The following is a 19,068-nucleotide window of genomic DNA, read 5'->3' as shown; positions in this document are numbered from 1 at the left end:
AAGAGCAGACAGTACTCTTAACCACTGACCATCTCTTCAGCCCCTGCTCTTGTTTCTTATACTGAGAAGTAACTCATGTAATATTTTGGAACTTTAAATTTTAATGAAATTTTGCCTGGGTAAGGGTGTGGGCCAATCAGCAGTCATCAGAAGATGGAGGCATACACTAATATATTTCTGAAGGGTTATGATAATCTCTCACAAATTCTAATATACTTTTCACTTGACCAGACTTGACTATAAATATATCTTGTGTAATATTCATTATAGACTGTTTTTGTTGTAAAATGTTAAAAATAATGTGTACTTAGATAAGTTTTGCTCTTCTCCAGGTTAAATACAATATAAAGTGTTTGTTTTGAGAACAGGGGCTTTCTTTATATCTCAGGGTGGCCCTCATACTCACTGTCCTCCTACCTTTGCTTCTCAAATATTGTGTCTGCACTCCCTCTAAAAGTTTTAGGTGTATATTATGGAAATATACAACTCTTAAATGCTTCATTCCTAATACAAAAAGATTCCTTAGTATGCTTTAAATCACCTTCTCTTTTGTACTACAACCAAATAGTTTCCAAATCTATTTTTAGCCTTTAGTATATTCAAATGTGAGGATCAGTATTTTCAATCTCAAGTTACCAGATATAATTTAGGCTCTGTGTGCCATATGGTCTCTGTCACAACTCTGAACTCTGTTTTAGCACAAATGCAGCCACAGAGAATATGCAAAGGAATGAGTATGGCCATGATCCAGTACAATTTTATTTACACAGACAGGCAGAGAGCTGGAGGTGGCCCATTGGTCATAGTTTCCCAAACGCTGGTTTTGTTCATCTGAATTCCTGATATATTACTAACACAGCATTCTGGTTTTATCAGGTCCACCTTTGCTCCTATTTTTGATGTTCTATAATCTCCCTCTTTTTTCTCAGCCTGATTCCTAAACCACTGTGACTCAAGTAAGGCCACAGCTTGAGCAGCAAGGAGCATTTATGACTAAGAGTTAGTGCTAACAGGCCCAGGAATTGCTTAGCAAATTGGTGACTGATATCTTGCTTTGCTTCCTCTCTTTAGCTCTTCAGAATCTAGTTAGGATGGAAAGCTATGTCGTAGTAACACATCTTTTCCTAATATTTTGGCCTTGCTGTATTCTGTCTTTTGCAGGATTTAAATGTGTCTCCTATATTCTTCCTTGCTGCTTTCAGCTCCCTTTCATTCCTGCCTATCCAGCTCCAAGGCTTTCATTTGAATTTCTTTCTCAGAAAGTGATTCTTTGACTCCTTTCTCCACTTCATCTCACCAGTCTCCTTGTCTGTCTTGGATATGGCTAGGTGTCTCTGGCACAGTACCTTTCATTACTGCCTGCGAGTAATTGGTTCCCTCACCCACTAGGCCAACCGAGAACAGTTTGAGAGCAAGGGTTGTTTTTTGTGTACTCTGTGACTATATCCTAATGGGCTCAGGAAAGATTTGTTTGTTCAGTATTTACCTAAATTTTGCTAGGAGGAGGAAGAGCTGGAGCTGGTTTTTACCTCCCTTTGGTTGAAGGTCTAGCTAGGGAACAAACTGATTCTCTAGAACTAAACACCATTCTTGGCTGATATGTATATTTCTTGTTATATTTCTTCTTCACAGGCACCTGAACTGCGTGCAAGCTTGGTCTTCATATTAGTTACTGTTCTCATTGCTGTGACTGCTCTCTCTCTTTCTCTCTCTCTCTCACACACACACCAAAACCGACAAAAAAGCAGCAGCACGGTTCAGTATGAGGTACAGTCTGTCATTGCAAAGCATTTCTTTTGTGGTACTAGGGATGAAACCTAGGGCTTCATACATGCTAAGGCAAGTGCCCCACCAACCTACGATTAAAAAAAAAAAAAAAAAACTAAACTAAAAACAGAACAAACCTTCCCAGGTGATTCTATTGTGAAGTCAGAGGGAACAGCTGATTTAAACTTAAACTGCTGGCCTTGCTTGTGAGACAAAAACCCTGAACCCAGTATAAGAGCAAACATTAAAGCAGGGCATGGGGAATTGTGAGATTCATTGAGGAAGTGACAAGAAGTATAAATGGGGCCCAGCAACTCCATAGTAAATGAGTGCTTGGCATCATCATTGGGAGAATTAACCTGTGGCTGTTCCACAAATCCTCAGGGAGAATGGCCTGGTCTTTTCATTTCATTAGTCTGCCTTTCCAACGTTCCACAGCCATGACTGATGAAGTTGAGAGTCTAAAGGTTCAAATGTTTTAGGTGCTCAGTCCTCGGTTTTATTAGTTTTATGTATTACACTTATCTTCTAAAGGATTTCACTTAAATATTATTATTAATTGGTTTTTTGAGACAGGGTTTCTCCATGTAATAGCCTTGGCTGTCCTGGACTCACTTTGTACACTGGGCTGGCCTTGAACTCACAGAGATCTGCCTGCCTCTGCCTCCTGAGTGCTAGGACTAAAGGTGTGTGTCACCATGACCCACTTTCTATTTTTATGGTTGTTTCATTTTAGGACATAGCCCAAGCTGACTTGGAATTTGCTATATTGCTGAGGCTGACTGTGGACTCCCTAGTCCTTTTGTCTCTGGTTTTCAAATGCTGGAGCTACCAGTGTTAATTTGCCTTGACACCTATGTCTTTTGAGATAGAGGCCTATATAGCCTAGACTGGCCTCAGTTGCAGGTGTGTGTGTGTGTGTGATCTACAAAGTGAGTCCAGGACAGCCAAGGCTACACAGAGAAACCCTGTCTCAAATAAACCAAACAACAACAACAAAAAGCATGGTAATTATGTCAGGGTTGAACTGGCACAAAATTAGATAATGTCAAAAGAAAGAAAATTATTAGTCATTTAAGGAAAAATTTATTTTTTTTCTATAAAACTCAGGGGTATTTCTTGGAGAATTTCCTCAGGTACAGATATGTCATTCAGCATGTAAGCTCTTCGGAAGCCTGAGGCAGGAGAACTGAAATACAGTTTACCTGAGCAACCAAAGGAATGTCCAGTCCGGCCTGAGAGACTTAACCAGACCCTGTGGCCATGATTGTTGGGGGTGGGGCTCATGAGATTCCTCTCTTTCCTGAGGTCCTGCTGGGAGTTTATGGTTGCTGGGGAAAGAGTGACAGCAAACACTGTGGATATAGTGCAACACTAATCCTTTCCCCCAGTCACCTTTCAGGCCTACTGTTTTTCTTCTTTCATGGTTGTTTTTCTCCTTTCATGCTTGTTTTCTTCTTTCATGGCTCTGGAACCTAAATTCCATTAGAGTTTTTCAGCATGATGTCAACAACTAGCACAAAGGTGCTGAACAGTTTTTGTTTTTTAATGAGACAGGGTCTCTTTGGCCTATTCTGGCCTTAACTCAAGGCAGTCCTCCTGCCTCAGCTTCTCAAGTGCTGGGATTACAAGTGTGTGCCAACTTGCCCAGTTTAAAATGGCAGTTTTCCAGGAGAATTTGCGTGTGAAGGGCTTTTCAGGACACAAAGGAGTGTGGGCTTCCTTATTAGAAATGTGATTTATTTGTAATATTCTTATTTACCAAACAAAACTGCTTTTATTCTATCCACAAGCCTGTCAATTCTCTGTGGATAAAGCCTGTCTTGCTTAGCCTTGCTGTCTATCATTTTCTACATGGTAGACTTCAAAGTTTGGTGTACCAGAGTTTTTTGTTTTGTTTTTTTTTTTTTTTTTTTTGGAAAGGGTCTTGTTATGTAGCCTAGGCTTTCCTTGAACTCAAACTGGCAATCTTGTCTCTCCTTCCAAAATTCTGGGATTACAAGCATGTAGAACCACACTGAAGTTCCAGGCACTTTTGAAGCTTCATTTACCATACTTCCAACCTGCCGTCCTATTTTCTAATCTCATTCCACTTTACATGATTTGATAAACAAAAACCCTTCACTGCCGAGAAATATACTTTCTCTCCCCTCACCCCTTTCTCAACTCCCATTTTAAGACCCAGCTAAATATTGTGTTTATCTTGTCCTGACTATTCCTCATTTGTGCATTTTCCCCACAGTAACTTTCTAGACTTAAGAAAAAAAACAACAATCTTAGGAAATTTTGTTTTGAGGCTTTTTTCCTTCACTGGCTTTTCAGAGGTAGGTATCCTGGGTGGTATCTGGCACGTGAAACCTATCCGAGCAAGCTGTTTATACCATACAATCTGTTTACTGTTTCTACAGTTACAGTGAGCACTGCAGGCAATTGTAGTTTTTGAGTTTGTCTTTCCTGCTGAGAATACTTTAACTCTTTTGTTGTTTTTGAGTCTGTGCAGCCCATCCTGTTAACAAAATAGCTCTACTCCAGCCTCACCCTCCAGACTGTTGGAATGACAGGTATTTGCCAGTCCTCTGGCTAAAATGTTCCCCCAGATTAAGTAAAAAGCTATGAGAGGCTTTCCAGGGTTTATTGCTGGTAATGTAACCAAATTTCGAGGTGTTTGTTTTGTTTTGTTGCTTACTAATAATCACATGTAAAACCTGATCTCAAGGAACACACTGGTAAGGAAACAGGCTTTTGCTAATACTGTCTGTAAACTGAGTTGATAAATGAAGGAAGTTGGTCTTTGCTTTGTTTGATTTACAAATTACTGATAGGGTGGGAGGAGGGGTGGACCCTGAAATTGTGCTGGGTAGGGCTCTTTCTTGGTCTTCAAATGTAACCCTGGTCTTGCCAGTTATCTTAGAAAATGCTCTTGGTAGAAAGGTAACAGGGTTCACAGCTTCTTAGTAAGACAGTCAAAATGCGGGCCCTGTGGGATGTTGTGTCACTGACAAAAATGAGAAATTGTGTTGCTGCACCTAGGTAAAAGTTTGCTCCTCGCTAAGCTTTCTCCAGTCCCTGAACATAGTGATAATCCTCTCTAGCAGCAGGCAGGCTTAGGTTTTCCTCTTATTTGGGCTCCTCCCGTGTGAATTTCTCCTTAGTGCTTTAATCTCAAAAGTTTCCCTTCTCCATACTCTTTTCTTTCTACCCTCTTCTTTTCCCCTATAGCTTACCCCGCCCCTAGCCCGCACCACCTACCCTGCCTCACCGGAGGCTTCTCGCTTCTTCTCCTGCCCCCACCCAACCCTATTTGCCCGCCCTCCGCAGGTTCAGAAACGACCAATCAAGAGCGCCGAAGGTGTCACCAAGGACTGTCCCGCCCTCCCTTTCCACCTCTTTTACCCCCCGTGTTCCCTCCCCTAACCCCCCCACATCAAGTCCTGCGGACCCGGGGGCTTCAGGATCTGGGAGCTATGAAAAGTGTCTGCCCAGGCACTTCCGGTAAGAGCGTTGTGGCGCGAAGCTCCCCGCGGGACCGTCGAGGAAGGGGTGGCTGCCGGTGGGTGAGCCTGGTGAAGAGGGTGCCGGCAGGGAAGGGGTGCGGGAACGGGAGTCCGAGCTAGCTGCCCAGAGCAAGCATACCCGGCGCTTCAAGCCGCCCCGCGGTGAGTTGGCGCCCCCGCCTCCCAGGCCGCTCGTGTCCTCCTCTCCACCCCCACTCCACGAGGATGACGCCGCCTCTCCACGGGTGCCTCGTGACCGGAAGTGGCGCCATCTTTAGCCTCTTGTGCTATTGACAAAAACAAGCCTTGGCTCGCTCCCCCTCCCCCCTCCAGCCCCGCGGCTCCCCTCCCTGGGAGAGGGAGAAAAGGAGGAGGAGCTGAGCGCTTCTCTGGCTCACTGAGTCGATCCTGCAGAAAGTGGGGGAGAGAGGCCGGAAAGCAGGGGAGTGGGGACGGCAGGGTCCTTTACCTGTCTGCCTCCTTCGCTCCCCCCACCTTGTTCTGCTTACTGCCTGTGTCAGCCTACCCGCCTTCCCAAGCCCTCTCATTTCCCTCGGTGTGCTCCCCCCACTTTCCTCTTGTTCTCTGTGTTTCTCCTCTCTTTCTTTCCTTCCCCCTTCAGTATTGGCACCTCTCCTACATGCACGCAGACAAATAAACGCAGGTTTTTGATGCTCCTCTGCCAGTTGACCCCGCTATTTTCATGTTTCCAACAGGTTTTTCTTCCCCCAATCCCTCTGCTGCTTCTGCTGCTGCTCAGGAGGTCAGATCTGCCACTGATGGTAATACCAGCACCACTCCGCCCACCTCTGCCAAGAAGAGAAAGTTAAACAGTAGCAGCAGCAGTAGCAGCAGTAACAGTAGTAACGAGAGAGAAGACTTTGATTCCACCTCTTCCTCTTCCACCCCTCCACAACCCAGAGATTCGGCGGCCCCTTCAACCTCGTCCTTCTGCCTCGGGGTTCCAGTGGCCACTTCCAGCTACGTACCGATACAGAAGAAGCTGCGTTTTGACGACACCCTGGAGTTTGTAGGGTTTGATACAAAAATGGCTGAGGAATCTTCCTCCTCATCTTGCTCATCTTCGCCAACTGCTGCAACCTCACAGCAGCAGCAGCAGCAACTTAAAAATAAGAGTATATTAATTTCTTCTGTGGCTTCAGTGCACCATGCAAATGGCCTGGCTAAATCTTCTACCCCGGTCTCTAGCTTTGCTAACAGCAAGCCTGGCTCAGCTAAGAAGTTAGTCATCAAGAACTTTAAAGGTAACCAAGGCCAAAATCCATAATCATGTACTAAGATTTTGACACTTCAGCAGTCAGTTGTGCTATTTATGTTAATATAGCAAACGGTAAGAGGTCCCCTAATGTTTTATGCACAATCAGTGAGTGGATGGGAGGTCCTAGTTTTGATGGAGGTTTTTTTTTTTTCCTCCTGGGGTGTTTGTGTCCTTGCTCTGAAGCACACTCTTAAGTGTTTGTGTGCAATGTTGTTGAGGTCTGTCTCAATCCATGTTTAATCTGTTCCTTACAACATTGACAGTCTGATTGATCCGGATTTTAGAGCTGAGAAACTTGTCTTCTAAAGAGGTACATTTCAGATGCATACTGAGTCTTGGCACTACTGAGATTTTTATTTTGTATAGGCCACACTCCAGGCCCTAAAAATGCAGATAGCAAAGGTGATAGTTTTCATGTTTAAATGAGATATATGTTCAGGTGCTTAGTGTAAGTACTGTATTTGTGAAACCAGCAGTATTGAGTGAAAAATTCCTGGGTTTCTGCATTTCTTCCCAAAGGTAAAGTCTGAAAATGAAAACTACTGTATATTCACAAAAGTAGTGACTCTGTCACTAAAGATAGAAACAGTTAACTACATCTTTACTCACAAAATGGACTTTAAAGTATTGACCTGCAGCTATTGGAAAATTTGTGCATACTGTTGTGTTTGAGATTACTGATTGGGAGTGTGGTGTATGCATCAGTGAAAATAATAACTCAGCATTGGAATTTTTTTTTTACCTGAGTTCTTATTTGTTGAACGTATTTCTGTTCTGATTTTTTTGCCCCCACCATCCTCGGCTAGCAGGTGGTAGAATGTTTTTTAAAGATAGGGAAGTGAATGAATGAACTTAAGGCAAGCTTACCAGATAAGTGCCTTGTATCTAATTATTAGCATAGGGAGACTTGGTTCCTCTGTGCTTGTATTGGAAATGCTGGTGTGGAAAAGAGCACTGTGTTTGCTATTTGTCTCAAGCAGGGGATTTTAGTATTGTACAAAAAAACAAACAAACAAAAAAAACCACCTTTTCTTTTTTATGGAACTCACTTTCCATCCTCAGGCTCTCAACAGTGTTGTACTCTGATTTATTAGAGCTTTCTAAAGTGAATATGAACTGTATTTACAGATTCATTAGTTCATTTAAAGATAACTGATTTAATAGGGAAGGACTTTTCAAGAAATGAGCTGTGATCCTAATTGCATTTGCAAATTGATTTTAGAGACTTTATTTTCTTTTCTCCTGAAGGCATTAGGGCATTTGGAATGTTTAACTTGTTTAACTTTTTAATGGTGAATGAAGTTTAAAATCTAGATTAAGATTTCTTTCCATTTTTGAAAATGCTGCATGGGTTCTGGTGTCATTTGGGCGTTAATTTGTTTTTGTTTTGTTTTTTAAATTAAATTCTGTTCTTTTAAAACTTAAGAAAGGTTCTCCATTTCTGTGATTGCTGAGGGAGTCAAACACACTTGAATTGGAATCCAAGCTTTGCCATTGACAGCTATGGTGACCTTGGGGAATCTTCCCAAATGAGTTCCAGGCTGTTTCTTTAGTTGTAAAATAGGGGTGTTAATATTCATTGTGGTTATTTTAATTGTTGGGACGATTTCTTAGAAGTTTCTAAAGTACTTTTCACATAGTACATAGTCAGTATTTTAAATCTTCTGTATGAGATTCATGTCAATTTCAGTTTTACACATGATAAAACAAGATCAGGACTCCTATTTTTATCTGTCATTCTTGAATTTTTATTTTTGAGGCAATGCAGTCAATAGGTGGAAAAAAAAATCCTTACCTTCAATTTTCATAGGTGGCCTCTTAAATTCTGTTTATAGAGCCAGGTGCAGTGGCACACACCTATAATCCCAGCAGAGGCAGGGGTATCCCTTTGAGTTCAAGGCCAGCCTGGTCTACAGAGTGAGGTGAGGATAGCCAAAGCTACACAGAGAAACCCTGTCTTGAAAAAAAATCTCAAATAAAACCAAACAAAAAATTCTGTTTATACCAAATTTTAATATACCATAGTTACTTTAATTTGAGATATTAAAAAGATCCTAAAACAGCAATGCTGTTGTATTTTGTGTTTTTTAGTTACTGTATCCTGAATATTTTTCTAATTTTTTTGCATATTATTTAGATAAGCCTAAATTACCAGAAAACTATACAGATGAGACATGGCAAAAACTAAAAGAAGCAGTGGAAGCTATTCAGAATAGTACTTCAATTAAGTACAATTTAGAAGAACTCTACCAGGTATGTATTAGTCTGTCAACCAGATTTAACTAATATAAGTCGAGATGGGGTGCATTTGTATTTTCCTTTCCTTGAAGATTTATTTTTTATTTTTCAGTCTGTGTGTATGCTTGGGAGCTTGCACACACAATTGAGTGCAGGTGCCCTTGGAAGCTAGAGGCTTAGGATCCCTTTGGAATCATAGGTGGTTGTGAGCTGTCTGACATGGTGCTGGGACTCAAACTTGGGTCATACAGTAGTGCGTTTAACTGCTAGTCCATTTCTCCAGCCCCTTGCATTTTAAATTTCTGAAACCTGTTCTTCAGTAGACTTTTTGGATACTTACTAGTTAATTGGTGCATTCTGTTTTCTGATCATCGCAAATCTTCCTTGAACTGGGGCCACAGAATTGAACAGTTCTGATAAGGACTTAACGGTACAACCTAGTGTCGAATGCTATAGCACAGATCCTAGAAATGTTTTCTGTAGGATATCATTTCTGTTGTGGCAGTTCTTGCTTAGTTCTGTTACCCACTGACAGGAAAGAAAGTGCTCACGGCATGCAACTCTTCACATTCTCGCATCCCTTTTCTGCATTATTCTTTTTTTAATTACATTCATTTGTTCTTTATGTATATGTGTATGGGTAAGCCATGTATGGAGATCATAGGACAATTTACAGGGGTCACTTCTTTCCTTCTACCTTGTGGGTCCCAGGGATTGACCACAAGTCATTAGGCTTGACGGTAAGTGCCTTTACCTGCTGAGCCATCTTGCTACCATCTTCCTCCTTTAAAGAACTCGATTTAAAAAAATTGTGTGTGTGGTTATGACAGAGAGAGGGGAGAAAGGGTGTGTGTGTCCATGTGAGTGCGCAAAGAAGCGTGTTAGTTCCCAGTAAACATGTGGAAGTCAGAAGACAACTTGGAGAAATTCGCCTCTTCTTCCACATGTGTTCCAAGGAGCATACTCCAGTTTATTTTGTTTGGTGGAAAGCACATTTACCCAGTGAGCCATCTTGTTGGCCCTGTCTCAGTTTTTTAAAATTTTATTTTATGTGTATGGTATTTTGCCTGCATGCATATATATATGTGCATGCCTGGTGACGTGGAACTGGAGTGATAGAAAGGTGTGAGCTGCCATGTAAGTTATGGAAATTGAACTTGGGTCCTTTAGAGGAACATGTTGGCAGTGCTCTTAACTGCTGAGCCATTTTTCCAGCCCTCTCTGCCTCAACTCAATCTTTTTTTTTTTGAGACAGAATTTCTCTGTGTAGCTTGGCTATCCTGGACTCATCAGGTTGGCTTCAAACTCACAGGAGATCCACCTGCTCTGCTTTCTGGGGCTCTGGGATCATAGACGTGTGCCACTGCAACTGGCAGCTGCCTCATTTTCAGTGGTAGCTTTTTGCACTTTTTTTTTTGAGCTTTTTCCAAAGTATACCTGGTCTACAAAGTATACCTTACTCCAGAAGTGAGCAGTGCCTGTAGTCTATCACCTTAGTCCAAGGTTCATGTTTTTTTTTTTTTTTTTTTCTGATTGAAAACCAGTGTTTACTTGAAATATTCAGGATAATGCCAAGAGCAGTTACTCATTCAGATTTACTGTTACCAAGAGTTTTTCTCATTGGTTTTAACAGAACTAATTCAAATTATTTTCCCTTTCATAATCAGCCATTTGATATTTAAAATATTTCTGATTACATAGACTGTTTTAGGGTTTTTGTATTTAGTAAAACTTGTAAGAAATTAGCTGGAGAGATGGCTCGGCTGTTAAAGACTAGGCTCACAACAAAAAAAAATGTAAGAGATAATGTTGGTTCAATATCTCAGCATTTGTAGTTTTTGCACTTTAGTTGTAGAGTGAATATGTTGATGACCAAACTCTGAATTAGGAGTTAGAAGACACATTTGGGATTTAATTTTGACTACTACTGCCCTTCTAATGTTGGGCAAAACAATAAACATGCTCCACTTTAGTTTCCTCATTAGAAAAGAGGGAAACTAGTATCTGCCCTTTTTTTCTTCTCTAGCTTGCTAAAAAAAAGAATCAAAATAAGATGTTTGTAAAACAAAATTAAAAAAAAACACTATAATGAAGCACTAATGATAAAAATTAAGCTGATGGTAGAGTAGCATTAGTCACATCCTTTACAATCCATAGTATAGCTTTTTAAAAACCTGCTATTTATTATTTTTGTTCCTAAATTTTATTAATTAACACAGAACATTCCCAACCAATGTATTCTTTTGTATTTATAAAAAATTTATTTTTTTATTAATTACAGTTTATTTACTTTGTATTCCAGCTGTAGCTTGCTTTCTCATCCCCTCTTAATCACATTCTCCCTCCCTGATCTCCTCCCCTGACTCTCCCCAGATTCACTAATAGGGGAAGTCCTCCTCCCCTTCCCTCTGACCCTAGCCTGTCAGGTCTCATCAGGACTGCCTGCATTGTCCTCCTCTGTGGCCTGGTAAGGCTGCTCTCCTATCAGGGGGAGGTGATAAAAGAGCCTGCCACTGAGTTCATGTCTGAGACATTCCCTGTTCCATTGCTAGGGAACCCACTTGGAGGCTAAGCTGCCATGGGCTACATCTGTTCAGGGGTTCTAGGTTATCTCCATGCATAGTCCTTAGTTGGAGTATCAGTCTCAGAAAAGACCCCTGTGCCCAGATTTTTTTTGTTGTTGCTCTCCTTCTGGAGCTCCTATCCCTTCCAGGTCTTTCTATCTCACCCTTCTTTCAAAAGATTCCCAGCATTCAGCCCAAAGTTTAGATATGAGTCTCAGCACCTGCCTTGATACCCTGCTGAGTAGAGTCTTTCAGAGGCCCTCTGTGGTAGGCTTCTGTCCTGTTCCCTGTTTTCTCCCTCTGCTGACGTCCATCTCATTTGACTTTCTGAGTGAGGATTGAGCATCTTACCCAGGGTCCTTCTTGCCTAGCTTCTTTAGTTGTACAGATTTTAGTATGTTTATCCTATATTGTACATCTAATATCCACTTATAAGTGAGCATATACCATGTGTGTCTTTCTGCTTCTAGGATACCTAACTCAAAATCTTTTCTAGTTCCCATTTATCTGCAAATTTCATGATTTCCTTGTTTTAAATTGCTGAGTAGTATTCCATTGTGTAAATGTACCACAATTTCTGTATCCATTCCTCCGTTGATGGACATCTGGGTTGTTTCCAGGTTCTGGCAATTACGAATAAAAGCGGCTGTGAACATGTTTGAGCAAATGTCCTTGTTGTATACTTGAGCATATTTTGGATATATGCCTAGGAGTGGTATGGCTACATCTTGAGATATCACTACTCCTAATTTTCTGAGAAAGAGTCAGATTGATTTCCAAAGTGGTTGTGCAAGTTTACGTTCCCCCCAGCAATGGAGGAGGGTTCCCCTCTCTCCACATACTCTCCAGCATGTGTTGTCACTTGAGTGATCATAGCCATTCAGCTGTAAGGTGAAACCTCAGGGTCATTTTGATTTGCATTTTCCCTGATGACCAAGGAAGTTGAGCATTTCTTTAAGCGTTTCTCTGCCTTTTGATATTCCTCTATTGAGAATTCTCTGTTTACCCCATTTTTAAATTGGATTTCTTGCTTTTTATCTTCTTTAGTTCTTTACATATTCTGCATATTAGGCCTCTCTGTCAGATATAGGGTTGGTAATGATCCTTTCCCAATCTGTAGGCATTTTGTTTTGACAACCATGTCCTTTGCTTTACAGAAGATTTTCAATTTCATGAGGTCCCATTTATTGATTGTTGCTCTTAGAGCCTGTGCTGTTGGTGTTCTGTTCAGGAAGTTGTCTCCTGTGCCAATGACTTCAAGGGTATTCCCCACTTTCTTCTAACAGGTTTAGTGTGTCTGGTTTTATGTTGAGGTCTTTGATCTACGTGGACATTAGTTTTCTGCAGGGTGATAAATATGGATCTATTTGCATTTTTCTACATGTAGACATCCAATTAGACCAGCACCATTTGTTGAAGATGCTCTTTTTTCATTGTATGGTTTTGGCATCTTTGTCAAAGATCAGGTGTCCATAAGTGTGTGGGTTTATTTCTGGGTCTTCTATTTGATTTCATTGATCCACCATTCTGTTTCTATGCCAGTACCATGCAGTTTTTATTACTGTTGCTCTATAGTATAGCTTGAGATCAGGGGTGGAGATACCTCCAGAAGATCTTTTATTGTAGAGGGTTGTTTTAGCAATTCTGAGTTTTTCATTTTTCCATATGAAGCTGAGAATTGTTCTTTCAAGATCTGTAAAGAGTTTTAGTATTTTGATGGGAATTGCATTCAATGCAATTTTGGCAGGATGACCATCTTCACTATATTAATCCTACTGATCCATGAGCGTGGGAGATCTTTCCATCTTCTGATATCTTCTTCAGTTTCTTTTTTGAGAGACTTACAGTTTTTTTTTTTTTTAAACAGGTCTTTCATTTGCTTGGTTAGAGTCACACCAAGGTACTTTGTTGTTAGTGGCTATTGTGAAGGGTGCAGTGTCCCTAATTTCTTTCTTAGCCCTTTTGTCTTTTGTAAACAGGAGGGCTACTGATTTTTCTGAGTTAATATTATACCCAGCCATTTGCTGAAGGTGTTTATCAGCTGAAGGAGTTCTCTGGTAGAGTATTTGGGGTTGCTCATGTATACTACCCTATCATCTGCAAATAGTGATACTTTGACTTGGTCTTCTCAGATTTGTATCCACTTGATCTCTTTTAGTTGTCTTATTGCTCTAGCTAGGACTTTTCAGGTACTATGATGAAGAGAGAGAGAGAGAGAGAGAGAGAGAGAGAGAGAGAGAGAGCGAGAGCGCAGCTTTACCTTTCCCTGATTTCAGTGGGATTGATTTAAGTTTCTCTCTATTTAGCTTAATGTTGGATATAGGCTTGCTGTATATTGCCTTTACTAGTTTAGGTATGTGCCTTTTATCCCTGATCTCTCCAAGACTTTAAACATGAATGGATGTTGGATTTTGTCATGCTTTTTTGGCATCTAAGGAGATGATCATGTGGTTTTTCTCCTTCAGCTTGTTTATAAGGTGGATTACATTGATGGATTTCCATAAATTGAACCTCCCCTGCATGCCTGGGATGACGCTTATTGTTCATGGAGGATGATATATTTCATGTGTTCTTGGATAAGGTTTGCAAGTATTTTATTGACTATTTTTGAATCAATGTTCTTAAGAGAGATACGTCTGAAGTTCTCTTATTTTATTGGGTTTTTGTGTGGTTTAGGTATCAAGGTGACTGTGGCTTCATAAAATGAGTTTAGTAATGTTCCTGCTGTTTCTATTTTGTGGAATAGTGTGAGGGAGAATTGGAGTTAGCTATTCTTTGAAGGTCTGGTAGAATTCTGTGCTGAAACCATCTGGCCCTGGGCTTTTTTTGGAAGGGAGACTGTTGATGACTGCTTCTTTTTCCCTGGGGGATTTAGGACTATTTATTATATTTACCTGATCTTGATTTAATTTTGGTAAATAGAATCTATCAAGAAAAGTATCCATTTCCTTTAGATTTTCAAATTTTGTGGCATATAGGCTTTTGTAGTAAGACCTAGTGATTGTTTGGCTTTCCTCAGTGTTGTTATGTCCCCCTTTCCGTTTCTGATTTTGCCTATTTGGATAATTTCTCTCTGCCTTTTAGTTAATGTGGTTAAGGGATTGTCTGTCTTGTTCATTTTCTCAAAGAACGAGCTCTTGGTCTCATTGATTTTTTTTTTTTTTTGAATTGTTTTCTTTGTTTCTAATTCATTGATTTCAGTCCTGAGTTTGATTATTTTCAATCTTCTACTCTTGGGTGTGTCTACTTCTTTTTTTCCCCCTAGGGCTTTTAGGTGTCCTGCTAATTTGCTTGAATAAGATTTCTCCAACTTCTTTCCTGAGGTACTTAGTGCTATGAATTCTCCCCTTAGCACCAGTTTTATTGTGTCCCATATATTTGGGTAAGTTGTGCCTTCATTTTTATTGAATCTTAGTAATTCTCTAATCTCTTTTTTTTTTTCTTCCCTGACCGAGCTGTCATTGAGTAGAGAGTTGTTTAGTTTCTATGCATATGCAGGCTTTTTGTTATTTCTGTTGTTTTTGAGGTCTAGTTTTAGGCCATGGTGGTCTGATAGGATACAAGGGATTATTTTGATCTTCTCCTATCTGTTGAGGCTTGCTTTGTTCCCGACTGTATCGTCAATTTTTGAGAAGGTTGGTTCCATGAGGTGCTTTGTGTGTGGGTGAAAAGTTCTGTAGACATCTATTAGGTTCATTTGGTTTAGGAAGTCTCTAAGTGTCATCATTTCCCTGTTTATCTTCTCAATAGATGATCTGTCCCTTGGTGATAGTGGAATATTGAAGTCTCCCACTATTATGATGTTGGGATCAATGTGTAATTTAAGCTTTAATAATGTTTCATTTACAAATGCAGGTGCTCTTGTATTTGGGGCAGAGATGTTCAGGATTGTGAAGTCTTCCTGATGGCTTTTTTCTTTGAGAATGAAGTGTCCCTCCTTATCTTTTTTTTTTATTAATTTTGATTGAAAGTCTATTTTATTGGATAATAGGATAGCTACCCCAGCTTCTTTTCTGAGTCCGTTTGCTTGCAAAGCCTTTTTTCATCCCTTTACTCTGAGATAGTGTTTATTTTTTTTTTGGCAGGTATGTTTCTTGGGTGCAGCAGAATGTTGGACCTGTTTCCCCAATAATTTGATCAGACTGTGTCTTTTTATTACAGAGTTGAGTCCGTTGATGTTGTTGGATAATAGTGACCGATGAATGTTAGTTTCCTTTTATTGTGGAGTTGCTGGTATTACTGTGTTTCTGTGCTTTCTTTTAAAATTTTTTTTTTGTGAAGTTACCTATATCCTGTGTTTTCTTGGGTGTAGTTGATTTTGTTGCATTGGAGTTTCCTTCTAGTATAATCTGTAGATAGATACTACTATGCTGTGTAAATATTATTTAAATTTAGTTTTGTAATAGAATATTTTGTTTTCTCCCTCTACGTTGATTGAAAGCTGTTCTGGTTATAGTAGTCTGGGTTGGTATCTGTGGTCTCTTGGAGTCTGCATGACAACTGCCTAGGCCCTTATGGCTTTCATAGTTACTGTTGAGAAGTCTGATGTGATTATGGGTCTATGTTTATATGTTACTTGGCCTTTTTCCCTTGCTGCTTTTAATATTTTTTTCTTTGTCCTGTAGATTTAGTGTTTTGACTATTTGTGATGTGAGGATTTTCTTTTCTGGTCGAGTCTATTTGGTGTCTGTAGGCCTTTTGTATGTTTATGAACATCTCTTTAAGTTGGGAAAATCTTCTACGATTTTCTTGAAAATATCTTCTGGACCTTGGAGCCTGGAATCTTCTTTTTTGTCTGTTCCTATTATTCTTAGATTTCATCTTTTCATGATGTCCTTTATTTCTTGGATGTTTTGTGTTTGGAACTCTTCCGATTTTACTTTTTCTTGAGAAATGTGTCAATTTCTGCAATTGTATATTCAAAACCTGAGATTCTCTCTCCCATCTCTTGTATTCTATTGGTGATGCTTACCTTTGTGGTTCCTGATCATTTCTCTTAAGGTCTCCAGCTCCAGGGTTTTCTCTGTGTTTTCTTTTTTGATTCTAAATCTGTTTTCATGTCTTACACCATTTCCTTCATCTGTTTGAATGTAGATTCCAGTCTTTCCATGGTGGCCTCTATTTTTTGTTTTTCATTTCCTCTCTGCATGCTTCTGCATATGCCTTTGTTTATTTGGCTATAGTTGCCTGTATTTCTTTGAGAACTTTGTTCATTTCCTCTTTATGTGCCTCTAATAACTGGGTTAGCATAGATTTGAAAGCATGGATTTGAGATAATTTTCCTGTGTTTCCGATAAATTAGCATATGACTTGATTTTTGGGGTTGCTGGTGAAGCCATGATGTCCTTAATTTTTTTGGATGTGTTCTTATGCCGACCTCTAGCCATCTGTTTATCTGTAACCTTCTCTGTTTGTTCCTGGAGTCTGTACTTCAGACTGGGTCCATCTGTATCTGGTGTCTGGAGCATTCTTCAGGAAGATGAGAGGGGTCCAGTGGTTCAAGAGTAGGTGTTGGTGTTTTAGTTGTAGCTAAGGGAGGAAGGTTTCAGGCTCATGTGTGCACCCTGGGCTTGTTCTTGGAATTATGCCTTGAAGGACAGGGTGCTAGAGTGTTAGATGCCTAGAAGAGAGGAGGTTAAGCACAGTAGTGGATGCTGGCGCTGTTCGCGGGGGCAAGGTGCATTCACAGGTACTCTCAATTACCTCAGTGGCCTACAGGCCTGGCTTACTGTCCTCTAGATAATTCAGATCTGTCTGGGCTCTAGGAATTCTTTGCTGGGAATCCACTGGTAGACCCACAGAACAGGGGTTTCAGTGTTGAGAATGCTGTCCTAAGGATCCCTGTGTTGTCCACAGTGAGGGTGTGAGCAGGAGGGATAAGATGTCTGGCTGCTAGTATACAGGGACCCTGGATCTGGGGTTCTGCAAACACTCACTTGAAGGCGCAGTCACTCCCTCACAGGGCCTAATCGGAAAGCATAGGGCTTCCCCTGTTTTCTACTCTCAGATTTGGGCCCGCAGGAACAAATAAGAGTGTTCAGTTGTGTCCACTGTGTGGTGACCGCTGGGCAGGGAGATCTGTACTTGGCATAGCTGCCTCTGCTGTCTCAGTCACCTAGCACTGAGGCTCCTGCTTGGGAGACCGGCCTCTGCCATTTCATTCTTGGAGCAAGGAGGCTCCTGCTTAGGTTAGCTATAGCATAAGAACTTGGAGGCCTGCCTCTCAGTCACTGTGCAGGGAGGCTCGTGCTTGGGGCAGTGGCCACTGCAGGCTTCCTCTGCTGAGCATGTAGGCCTGTGCTTAGGGGTAAGGGGAAGTACAGGGGTTTTGAATATTGGCCACCCAGTCCCCAGAGACAGAGACATCTACCAGTGACCTGGATCCAAACTGTCCCAGCTAATGGGTTGTCCCCTCTTGCATAGGAATCTTCAATGTCAGTGTTCTGGCTTCAGCTGCCCCTCCACTCACCAATTTTAGAGTTTTGGATCCTGTGCCCCTCAGATATGGTGCACTAGTCACTGCTATCTTAGACTCCTTAAATCCGTAATTTGTTAAATTGAGATCACTGGTTTTTGTTGCTGTGAAAATTAAATGAGTCAGTGTTCAGCAGGTAGTGATGCAGTATAAGTGACAGACGGTGGTAATACTGAGCTGTTACTTAAGGGTCAGTCCTCATTTGGCTCTTTTGGTACAGTAGAGACTTCCTGAATTGTAAAATAACAAAAGTAGAATTAAGAAATTAGAGTAAGAAAGGTCTTAGAGTCCATGAGGTCCACATACCATGTATGTAATCTGCAAAGCAGATCTGTTTCCTAGTAGTTTGTTTAAGCAATACTGAAACTCTTAAAGGATTAATTCTTATCTACACTTTATCAACAAGGAGACTCTCAGAATTAAGCAACCCACCTAAAGTTAATGGCTGAACAGAAAAAGTCAAACTAAGATGTTTGATTCTTACTCCTGGAGATTTTCCACTACTGTACTCCTCCACTAATAAATAACACCACAGAACCTTAAATACCCACTGTAACAGCAGTGTTGAAAGCAACTGAATTGTATTACTTTATGAAAAAAATCTTATTGGGAACAGCTGTTCTGTTTCCATTTGTATATGCAGTCTTTATTTGGGTATGCTGATGGAAGCACAGCTTGTGTAATTGCAGTATTGTATATTTCAAATTTATAGTATATAATGATTGTAGCAGTTAAGGAGCCCTATTCACCTTAATTATTTTCCCTGAGTTTTTGATTTGAAGATCTCTCCCTTGACATGCTATTTTTGGTAATTGTTTAAGAGCACCCACAAGTGTTTTGCGTCTAACTTTTCTTTTCTTTTCTTTTTTTTTTTTTTTTCTTTGAGACAGGGTTTCTCGGTGTAGTTCTGGCTGTCCTAGACCAGCTTTGTAGACCAGGCTGGCCTTGAATTCATAGGGATCCACCTGCCTAAAGCTCCTATCTTTGCTTTCTTGTACTTGCATTTTACTTGCTGTTGTTGAGTCGTATTTTTTTGGTCCTAAAGTCACAAGTACCTAGTTACAGCTGAGGCAGGAGGATTTTGGTTTCAGAGCCAAGACTGTTTTACATAGGGAAACCTTGTCTCAAAACAACCTCAAAGAGATAAAGCTACAGGTATCTATATTTTTCATAGTACCTCACATTTATAGTAAATTTGGAAGCAGTTTTTAAAGCTAAAGCAGATTTTTAAAAAAACGATGTTTTATATAT

The 19,068-nt window shown here is 40.4% G+C and overlaps 1 protein-coding gene across 2 annotated transcripts in view; it reads left to right on the top strand.

The window, feature by feature from the left end:
• Positions 1-19,068, top strand: part of Cul4b (cullin 4B) — a 109,391-nt gene that overhangs the window by 66,691 nt on the left and 23,632 nt on the right. For both annotated transcript variants that reach the window (XM_055612183.1, XM_055612182.1), the window contains 3 exons: positions 5,086-5,259; positions 5,978-6,526; positions 8,678-8,793. In XM_055612183.1, coding sequence (XP_055468158.1) covers positions 5,086-5,259; positions 5,978-6,526; positions 8,678-8,793 — 839 coding nt within the window. The remainder of the gene's footprint in view (positions 1-5,085; positions 5,260-5,977; positions 6,527-8,677; positions 8,794-19,068) is intronic.

Source organism: Psammomys obesus, unplaced genomic scaffold (genome assembly GCF_907164565.1).
Source record: "Psammomys obesus unplaced genomic scaffold, mPsaObe1.curated_primary_1811, whole genome shotgun sequence".
Taxonomy (NCBI): Eukaryota; Metazoa; Chordata; class Mammalia; order Rodentia; family Muridae; genus Psammomys; species Psammomys obesus.
This window is presented reverse-complemented; position numbering and strand designations above follow the sequence as displayed.